The sequence below is a fragment of the Corapipo altera genome, unplaced genomic scaffold (assembly GCF_003945725.1).
Source record: "Corapipo altera isolate COAL_440 unplaced genomic scaffold, ASM394572v1 75, whole genome shotgun sequence".
Classification (NCBI taxonomy): Eukaryota; Metazoa; Chordata; class Aves; order Passeriformes; family Pipridae; genus Corapipo; species Corapipo altera.
Window position 1 is genome coordinate 18,537 of NW_020884887.1, and position 10,786 is coordinate 29,322.

General features: G+C 53.8%; 2 protein-coding genes across 2 annotated transcripts in view; one reads left to right on the plus strand and one right to left on the minus strand.

Moving 5' to 3' along the window:
- Positions 1-301: 301 nt before the first annotated feature.
- ZMAT2 (zinc finger matrin-type 2) lies at positions 302-10,224 on the minus strand. The gene is made up of 6 exons (XM_027643246.1): positions 10,113-10,224; positions 6,267-6,360; positions 5,705-5,828; positions 4,629-4,702; positions 2,576-2,721; positions 302-1,124 (listed from the first exon to the last, which is right to left on the minus strand). The coding sequence occupies exons 1-6, from the start codon at positions 10,128-10,130 to the stop codon at positions 981-983; spliced, it is 600 nt and encodes a 199-aa protein (XP_027499047.1). The 5' UTR covers positions 10,131-10,224; the 3' UTR covers positions 302-980.
- Positions 10,225-10,314: 90 nt separating this feature from the next.
- LOC113947055 (histidine--tRNA ligase, cytoplasmic-like) overlaps positions 10,315-10,786 on the plus strand; it is a 5,889-nt gene continuing 5,417 nt past the window's right edge. Inside the window, exons 1-2 of the mRNA XM_027643270.1 lie at positions 10,315-10,482; positions 10,574-10,693. Of these exons, the coding sequence (XP_027499071.1) occupies positions 10,315-10,482; positions 10,574-10,693 (288 nt within the window). The remainder of the gene's footprint in view (positions 10,483-10,573; positions 10,694-10,786) is intronic.

Sequence of the window (10,786 nt, forward strand, 5' to 3'; positions counted from 1 at the left end):
GCCTGTCTTGGATTGCATGATGGAAATGCAGGTCCCCAGCCCTGAAGTCCCTTCCCCCTCCCAAGTTCTTACACCCTTCTCCAGAATTACTTAAAAAAACCCAAGAATGATGGCAACTGCCCATCTAGGGCAGCTGGGAGCTGAGCCAGGAGAGGGGGGCACACACCACGCCTTTGTCTCCATCGAGGTCCCCAGAAGGCCAGCCCAGCTTTGTGCTGACAGGAGACATCAGCAGCTCCTCTCAGTGGGCAGCAGAAGCTCTCAAAATAAATAAGGCATCAAACTCCCACCAAAGGACCCATTAAAAGAGTCAATTTATTTCTGGCAAATCGAACACACCTTTCTTTCATTGGCTCTATCCTAGACCAGCCTTGGGGAGGAATTTCTCCCCCGCCTTAAAGAGAACGAAATTATGGGATAAAACACAAAGAAAAAGCAGGGAAGTCTCCCTTGCAGGTAAAACACACAGGAAAGTTTCAGCAACCCAGACTCCATGCAGCCACCAGCCCTGCTCAGCACAAGCCATGAAGATGCAGGTTGTACCGCTCACACCGCTTGCTGTGGCACATTTCCTCCCGTTACGATCCTAAAACAACCTGGATCCCTCCCTGCGCCTCAAACACAGCCTGGGTGACAACTAGGGCCTGGCTGACAACTAGATTAATCCTGAACCAGGCCACCTGTGCAGAATGGCTGCACTTTATTGACACAAAAATGCACCCAGCAGAGCAGTTCCCGGCACGCACACGGCCACAGAGCAGCTGAGCAGCCAGATCTAGGACACAGAAGGAGATGGGAAGCTAATGAGAGGCGGAGCTTGTTCTGCAGCACAGGTAGAGCATGGAATCACTTTTCGACTCCTCCAGCCAACTTCTACTGAGAGATTTACATACAAGTCCTCCATCAAGTCTTTGAAGAGTTATCCAGAGTTCCCTGGGTAAAAACAAACTGCTTAGAGAAAGAGGAGAGTCCAGAGCTGCTCAGTGATTCTTTTTGGTTGAGCCGAAACCAGAGAAGCCCATCACAGCTGCCATTTCATCATCCTCCTCAAAGGTCAAATCCTCCTCCGCCCGCCTCTTCTTCTCTCTCTGCTTCTCCTTCTTGTAGGCTTTGGCCTTCTCCTCCTGCAGCAAGGGACACAACAGCAACACAATTTGCACCTCCTGAGCTGAGGGAGCTCTTGAGACACCAGGCACTGCACAGCCAAAGCCATGTCCTGCCTACGGCACCCAAGTTTGTGCCTGAGGAAATAAACAGGCAGCAGAAATCCTGGCCTGTGGTCTCTGAGGAGAACGTTTCCCAGAGAATCCAGACCACCCCAAGAGCAGACCCACACACACAAGATGTAGCCAAAAAGAAAAAAAAGTGTTATGAAACTCTCTCTTCTGAGCAAACGTCACAAGTTATGCCTGGAATGAAGGTTGAGGGAAGAAGGAGCTGGTTTGAAAGCAGGAGGTTGTTCCCTCATCCGACGCCCCGTGCCAGTGACTGTGATGCCTGTTGGCTCTCGGCCTGGCAGAGTGACAGCTGCTCACTGGAACAGAAGCTGAAGCTCTGAGCAGCTTTGGAGGGGGGGGGTTTGGCATCAAAGAGTTTGCGCTGCTCTAATCAAAGTGTTTTGCTCTGCGAGAATCACGAGCCCTGGAACAAAGCCAGGCTTGTACCAGGTGACACCAAGCATGGCTTCAGCTCCCATCTTACCAACTGCTCCTGCCATCCCCAGCACCGCCTGCTGCGCCGTGCCCTGGAGAAAGCTGCACCAGGAGCTGCTGCCCATTTCCTTGCTGCCATCCATGGACTTGGCAGCAGCCTTCCAACCCACGGCACTCCCTGTGCTGCTGGGGCACCTCCCTCCTACCTCCCCCCCCCCCAAACAGAGGATGGGGCTGCTCTGTGAGCACCCCAGAGAGCTCCCCTGTGGTGAAGCAAAGCTCAGGGCTTGAGAAGGGAGACTCAAACGGGCAGTGATTTGTAATCTTGGGTTATTACACGGCTGCTGATGGGGGAGAAGCATCCATAGCAGCTCCTCAGCTGTCGGAACTTTGGTGGGTTTTCAAGTCAACTTGATTTTCATGTTTACTGGCACCTAAGCCCTGGTTTGAGAGGAATCTGCTGTCTTTCACCTCCTCCTCACACATCTCACACCACAGCACACTGCTCACAAAGCCCTTTGACACTCAAGGAGGCCACACAGAAGCAAGTGCCATATGGAGGAGGATCCCAGCAATCCTAAGAACTGTGGAAGAAAAGGGACAAAGACGCAGGTCTGCTTTCAGAGCACACAAATTCCAACACAACTAATGGGAGACAAAAAATGGTCTCGTGCCGCATTCAGTGGAAACCCGAGCTACCAAAAGTTATCCTCCCACAGAAAGAGGGGAAAAGGGTTTCCAGAGACAGCAGCAAAAACCTTTAAAAGAGTAAATAATAAAAAACCAAAACCCACTCATAGCAGCAGACAAGAGTGATACCAAGAACAAGGCTTCTGTGGAACAAGATTAGGAAGCAGGGTTGATTTCGTCCCAAAACGTGATTCTGGGGAGCTTTGGTTCCTCAGTTGTTGCCCCAGACTCACCTCCTCACGGAGTTCCTTCATCCTCTCCTCGAAGTCATAGTCCTTCTGCTTCTCCTCCATCTTCTTCTTGTTCACCTCAAAGCGTTTCTTCACCTGGTCCAGCGTGGAACGTTCCACCCGCATGGACATGCCCAGATTTCTCTGGTCTGGAGAACAGGAGTGGAATCAGCCGTGCCCAGCAACACCTGCAGCCCTCAGTGCTCTGCACAGTCCCCATCCCTGACCCCAACTGAAACAGCACAGCAGCATCTTCCTGCCTCTCATCCCTCCCCTCAAAGCAGCTTCCAGGCCTGGACTACCCCTGTGCACAAGGATTTCTTAGGTCGGAGGGTGTGGGCTTCAGGGGGACACCATAACCCAAACCAGCAGTGACCACAACAAGCCAAACATTACTTGTAACAAGACAAACACTAACTATGCTTTTAAGGCTCCCTATTTGGATGCTCCCTGTCATGAAGCTCTGATGCTTCAGGAAATTTAAACTTGGACCAGTGGAATAAAAAAGGGTTGGAGTGTTGAAAAAGGAGCCATAATAAAACTGGCAGACTGGCATCTCTTGGCAGTGGGAGATGCTACACAAGACATGAGTGGCACTCAGAGATCCTGAATTACACAGGACATTGCTCACTAAAGCAGGAACAGGAAATATTAAGCCAGGCTGCAAATTTAGTGTCTCTTTAGAGCAGATTCCCAGTTTCTCACTCATAGGCAAGCCTAGGTTGGAGGGGCCATCCCCAGCAATGTCTCCAACCTGCATTCCTGGGTAGATCCAAACAGCCTGATGACTCCAGCAACCATGCATGGGTTTGTCCCAGGGATGCAAAAGCACTTGGAAGTTCAAACTATACACCAGGAATAATAAGAGGACTGCCAAGAACAAGCAGGTTTAAGCCAGATTTATGGCCTTGGATCAAAAGCTCTCAATGTACTCATACCGAGGTACTGTGCATCAGCCACTTTCCAGCCCCAGCTCAACCCTGCATCTCATCCCATCCACACAGCCATGCCAGGATTTTGGATTCCAGGCTCTCTCATATGGATTTCTTGCCAATCTCCCAACACGTCAAACAAGGCATGTCAACACCCTCCTTCCATCCACATAAAAGCACAGGGCTTTAACACATTGGGTTTCCTTTTCTGAGCTACAGAAAACCAGCCCTCAGATCTCTTCTGAACCCCCAGTTCTCAAACTGCCCCTTGTGCAGGTCTGGAGCACACCCCCCCCCGCCTTTTTGCAAAGGGGTCATTTGCTGACTTCCACAAGGAGCCAAAAACACCTCTAAGGGAAGGAACAACATGGGAAGTGTGTCAGTGTACCCTGCTGCTCCTTTAATTTCTCCACGTTCCCCCACTCTCTGAACATGCCAAGGAAAAGCAATGATCACAGTCAGCTTGAGGGTATAATCCTCTTTTTCAGGTTAAACACACTAAGGGAAGAGATTGATAAATTGGGAATTCTTCTCTCTTGCCTTTATCTTGACTTAATTGCATCATTACAGCAGCAGAGACAAGAACCAGAGTGAGGTACAGGACACCACCACCACACTGCTGGAGACAGCTCCAGAGTCAAACTGCCCCACTCCTGCCTCTGCTCATCCTCTGCCTCCATCCACACAAGATCTGATCTGGAGCTCAGGGACAGCCAGTTTTGAGCTTCACACTTGACTTCTATAAAGAGAAGTTTCCAACCCAAAAATGGGCCAGTGACAGACCTTATACTTCTCTAAAGATTTCATTACAGTTTCAGTGCTGTGAAAAGCCTCTCTCCAGATTTTCAGGAGTCGTAGGGATTTGCTGACCCTGGGAAGATACACCTAACCAAAGTACACCATCACTGTTTCTGCTGGGCTTAGTCCATGAGAATGGTCCAGCATGCTGGAAGGTGCCAGGAGATAAAGGCAGCACCTCCACAGCTCTCAGGAGCAAACAGTCCCCACATCCTGATCTCCAAAGCACTCTACTCCATGGATGTGTTCAACCCTCAGACATGGGTGATGCAGGAAGGGAACAGCCCTCCAACTCAACCAACCAGAGGCAGAGAAATGATCCTTACGTTTTTTGCCATTGATGTGATCCAAGAAGTTAATGGAATCTTTCACCACACAGTCACACACATTACAGTAGTACCTGGCAGGAGAGAGAGAAAAGATTAACCCCAAAGCATGAGACAAACCCCATCCCACAGAACAGCTATTTGAGACAATCTGCATGTCAATTGGGATATGGGACTTTTTTCCAGGACAAGAGGATCCCAGTGAAGAGCAATGAGCAGGGGTACACTCCAGATGGACAGAGATGCCCCAGAGGGATCTGCCCTTACACCAACACCCCTCTGACACGATAGAAACCAAATTCTGAGCTGCTCTGCAATACCAGCCACAGCATCTTCCCCTTCCAGTCACACCCACCTGGGTGGGATGGATTCTGTGACCTGTCCTCCCCCAGTTCCTTTACATCCCACTGCCTCTCACCTGGCTGCAAGGTGAGTCCTGCCATCCCCATCACCTCACAGAGCAACTCCCTGATCTGCTTTCTGCCCATCTCAACAGCTGCTGCAAAAGCCCAGCCAGGGGCTGCACTTCCATCCCTGGATGCTGTTCAGGGCTGCACATCTCCCTGGCACTGCTGGCCAGGGAGACACTAACACTCCTGAGGTGACACAAACTCAACACAGTCTTTTAGGGTAAGCTCAGAATCCTTTCAGCCTTTGGTGGAACATGATCCACACAAACAGTGGCCAAACACCATTCCTAAGGACAGGTATCTGGATGTTTCTCCCATTCCCTGTGCACAGATATAAAAACCAGAATCGCAAATCAGCAGCAGCCCTGGTCTCAGTGCAAGCAGGTCTGGCTAAAGAAACCCAAGCAGGTGGCAAAGATTTGCTTCCTTGTTGTTCCTACAGCTGGACAACACTGATATCAAGGAATAATGTCCAAAGGGGCTCAGCCTGCTGGGTCTCTTCCATACGTTACCCCAGGAGACACAATTTGGGTGTAAACCAGTGCAGTCCCACTGCCCCAGGCTCCAAACACAGGAGGAAACCAGCTCCTGGTGCCCTGTGAGGGGTCCCTACTGTGACACAGCACCCCAGCACAACTCTGAGACTCCAACAAGACCATGACCTACCCCCCCATCTCTGACTGAGGGGTAGTTTTGGTGATGACAATGGTTTTCCCCAGCTTGGATTCCAGGTCCACTTTGTAGTCTCGGTGCCGCAGAAGTTCCCTTTTGACGGGCTGAGCTGGTTTGCCTAAAACATAAACAAAAGGTCAAGCCTGACACGGTGGATTTGATGTTCCCCTTGGGGAAGAGGGGCCTGCTGGGAACCTGGGACCACCTGATCCACGCAGAAAATGCACCTTTGTTTTTAAATCAGTAAAGGATATAGTTGCTTCCAACTAGAACCAGGTACATCTCTGAGGTATCTCCAGCTCTGACTTGGGTCATATTCTGAGAGCTCCTTGTTTCAGGGGCTGACTGTTCCCCTCCCTCCCCCCAAAAGGTTCTCACTAATTCCTGTCGTCAAAAAAATGCACTCAGTGGCAAACACAGGAAAAAGGACTGGAGCAAGCCAATTTTTCCCTTCTGGGACTTGACTTCTAGCTGCTCTCTCCCTCCCAAACTCCAGGGATTTGGGAGACTCAGTGCCAGCACAGCACAGCCTGCCTGGGGCCAGCACACTACACACCATCTTTCTTTTCTCTCTCCTCCGTGAGCCGCTTCTCCGCCAGTTTCTCATATTCATCCTTGTCCCACTTCCTGCGGAAGTCCAGGTTCTTGGTCTGGGAGGCAAACAAAGTGCATTAACATTTATCATACAGTCTGATCACCTCTGAGGGGGGAAAGAGGTGGAATCACTCAGCCTGTGAGGCCACGGCAGTAAACTGGGGGCATTACGTTATATCCCCATGTCCTTTGTTTTCCTATCTAGGAATTATGGATGTGGCTTAAGAGAATCACTCTCAGCGTGGCTCTGGGTACTTACAGAAGGATTTCAGAGCACTGAGAGAAGAAATGACTTTATCTCAATAGCTCCTGAGACGATCATCCAGGCTTTTGCCTTGAAAACTAGACCCAACAGGGATTGAAAGTGCTGGATCTAAGACCTGGGAAGTGCCCCCTGACAGACACAGCACAGATTACACCTACTCCTTCCAAGAGTCAATTGAACCCAAGCTGCAAATAACAGATGAGGAAGCTGTGAAACACAGTCTGAGCCAGAGAGAGTTTGATTAAAATGCAGGAGCAGGGAAGGCTGTTACAGGCACCAAAATGCCGACTTTGCCGTGAAATCAGAGGCATCAGTGTGGGATTTCCAAGTACAGCAAAGCAAACCAGAAAAGGCTCTGGAACCCTGTCTGTCAAGGCAGGGCTTGGAAGTACCAGGGAAGCACCTGAACAAAATGCACAGAAAGCTCCTGCAGCTTCCTACAGAAACACCTCCGAGGCACTGGGCCTTCAGCACCTCCACAGAGCTCTCTCTGGCACTGACAGGGTAAGTTCATGGAATCATGGAACAGTTTGGGTTGGAAAGGACCTTAAAGATCATCTCATTCCACTCCCTGCCATGGGCAGGGACACCTTCCACTAGCCCAGGTTGCTCCAAGTCCCATCCAACCTGGCCTTAGATGGGGCAGCCACAGCTTCTCTGGGCAACCTGTGCCAGGGCCTTCCCACCCTCACAGGGAAGAACTCCTTCCCAATATCCCATCTAGCCCTGCCCTCTGGCAGTGGGAAGCCATTCCCCCTTGTCCTGTCCCTCCAACCCTTGTCCACAGTTCCTCTCCAGCTCCCCTGGAGCTCCTTTAGGCACCAGAAGGGGCTCTGAGGTCTCCCTGGAGCCTTCTCTTCTCCAGGTGAACTCCCCCAGCTCTCCCAGCCTGGCTCCAGAGCACAGGGGCTCCAGCCCTTGGAGCATCTCCGTGGCCTCCTCTGGACTTCTCCAACAGGTCCATTTCTTTTCTGTGCTGAGGACTCAGAGCTGGATGCAGCACATGTGTGAAGAGAGGCTGAATTCAAGTGAAGGCACTGACGAACACAAAGACTATTTTTTGGGGTGGATTTTCACCCAGTCCCCAACGCTGAGGGCAGAAGTGACTGCACAAGAATCTCTGTTCCACCCATACCCACTCTAACCAAACCAGCTCGGGCTCTTCCCAGTGTCTGCCCCATCTGCACCTCAGGCCCCTGTACCTGGGATCAGTCATGGTTTAACTCAGCCTCTTCTCGACTTCCCTGAGCAGATAACTCCCATTTGGGCAGAGCTGCATTTCCCTCAGCACGGCAGGGAGAGCCTCTCAGTTTCACATTAAAAAAAGGACAGATGTATTTAAAAACACCTCCGGGAGAGAAGGACCCCCACGCTCCCCCCGCCTTCTCCGTTCAGCCAAATCAAGAATCCAATCACAATCCAAAGGACACAAATCCCATTTGGAGCTACAGCAGCAGCACAGCCATTTAAGGTTCTCTCCTCTGGCAATCCTTCAAATGGAACGAACAACCACTGATAGGGATGAAAATGCCTTGGGGAGGCGTAGAAAAATTCTCATTTATTCCCAGAGCTTTCTTAAGCACTTTAAGGATGTCGTAACAGGTTTTATTAACCACCCTGAGCAAAAGAAAAGAAAATATCACAGAGTGTAAATTAACGTTTGGGGGTATTTTCCAGACTCTCCTGCATGCCAGGCATTATCACAAATCCCCCTGCAGAGGGGGAGGTTTATTTGCTGCTTCTCTCTCTCTCCTGTTGTAATAAAAGTAAAAGAGCCTTTTGCAGTTCTTTTACCAATCTGCCTCATCCAGGCATGGGGAAAGAAATTAAGCCCAACTGCTCGACAAGATCTTGCTTGGACAATACCTGAAGGGACGTTTCTGAATTGCTCTGGTGGAGGCAGGGGGGCTGCAAGCCCCAAAATCATTATCTCAGAGAGTATTTACCAAATCACTAACAACAATTAATAACCAGAAGTGCCCCACAGCTTCCTGTTCCCTCTTGAGACAGGCATCAATGATCTGCTCAGTATCAGCACCAAAGCCTATTAAATGATAGAGGAGTCTCAAGCCTGACTCAATCCAACAGGAATTCTCAGCTGGCAGCTGAGAATAAACCAGAGGCCCCATCTTCCTCCTGGGGAGAAATCCTGCTGTTCACCTTCATCACTGCTCACTGCATGGAATCACAGAGTGAATCCCAGAATGGTTTGGGTTGGGAGGGACCTTGAAGATCATCCAGTTCAAATCCCCTGCCATGGGCAGGGACACCTCCCACTAGCCCAAGTTGCTCCAAGCCCCGTCCAACCTGGCCTTGGACACTTCCAGGGATGGGGCAGCCACAGCTTCTCTGGGCAACCTGTGCCAGGGCCTCCCTTCTCACTTCTCAGCAAGTGGCTTCAAGGAAGGAAAGATGGGCCAAAAAAAGTAGAAAAGGCAGAAAAACACAGCTGCTACACTGCTGGCAGCTCTGGGGTGTCACTGGAGGTGTTGAAACCACCTTGGCTGTCCAGCCAGACCACACCCACAGCATCCCCCTCACCCACCCCATCTCAGCATTCACAGACTCACAGAATCATTGAGGCTGGAAAAGCCCTCCCAGCCCATGGAGTCCACCCCGTGCCCCATCCCCACCTTGTCACCCAGCCCAGAGCACTGAGTGCCATGGCCAGTTCTTCCTTGGACACCTCCAGGGGTGGGGACTCCACCACCTCCCTGGGCAGCCCCTTCCAACGCCTGAACACCCTTTCCAGGGAGAAATTCCTCCTGACGTCCAACCTGCCCCTCCCCTGGCACAGCTTGAGCCGTTTCCTCTCATCCTGTCCCTTGTTCCCCGGGAGCAGAGCCCGATCTCAGCCCCCCTCCCCGCTCCACCCTCCTGTCAGGGAGTTGTAGAGCTGCTTCTCCAGCAGGACAGTGTGAAATCCAGCCGGGAAACAGCCAGGACGGCCGAGAAGCCACAGGAAGTAAGGAGACAGGGAGGGGAAGGAGGGAGACGCCCGCACGAGCCACTGCCCATCCCAGGAGGTCCCTGGGGTGGGATGGGACCCCCGGGGGGTTGGGGCGACTCAACCTCCTCAGGCTGGGACAGAATCACTGAGCTGGGAAAACCCCTCTGAGACCACCGAGTCCACCCTGTGACCCAACACCACCTCGTCACCCAGCCCGGAGCACCGAGTGCCACGTCCGCCCTTTCCTTAAACACCTCCCGGGACGGCGACCCCCCGCCTTCCCGATGGGCGCGATCGCGGCGGGGCCCCTCCAGCCCTTAACACATCAGGGCCTTTCACAGGGCCCCAAACCTCCCACCGCCCACACACAGAGACATAAAGAGCAGGCATGTGCTCTCTCCCACCGCACCCCTCACCCCCGAGGGAGCCCCTCACGCCGCGGCCTGCCCGCGGGCCCCCAGCGCGGCGCGGCCCCGCCTCGCCACCCGCCCTCCCTCCCTCCGTCAGCGCAGCCCCCACGACCCTCGCCAAGCCCCGGCGAGCCCGGGAGGAGCGTCGGGAGGCGCGGCAGCTCCTACCCCGGGGGTACCCACCCCGCTGCCCGACGCCATGGCGGCCTGAGGGGGGACGGCACCGGGAACTGTCGCGCGGCGCCGTAAAGCGCGGCCTCCCGCCCGGTGTCACGTGCGCCCCCGGTGTCACGTGTCCCCCCGCGCTCCCGGTGCCGCCGGTGTCACGTGCTGCCGGTGTCACGTGTCCCCCCGCGCTCCCGGTGCGCCGGTCCCGGTCCCGGCCATGCTGCGGATCGGCCCCATCGCCGCCGCCGCTTTCGCCCGCCGGGCACCGCCGCGGCACCGCCTCGCTGGCAACCGGGAGAGCATCCCCCGGTCCTGTCCGCCGGCTCTGTCCCGGGGCGGTGGCGGCGGCGGCGGGAGGGTGGTGCCGGTGCTGAAAACGCCCAAGGTAAAGGCGGGGATTGCGGGCGGTGCCGGTGGGTACCGAGCGTTCCCGCGCGGCCCCGCCGCTCACGGCTTGTTCTCCGTGTCCCGGGCAGGGCACCCGCGACCACCCGCCGGCACAGGCGGCGCTGCGGGAGCGGCTGCTGGGCACCGTGGTGTCCTGCTTCAAGCGGCACGGGGCGGCCGCCATCGACACCCCCGTGCTGGAGCTGCGGGTGAGGCGCGGGGGAACCCCTCGGTGCGGGGCGGGACCCCCACGGTGGCTGTGGGACATCCCCCCTCTGCTCCTTCCTGCGGGACGGGATCCC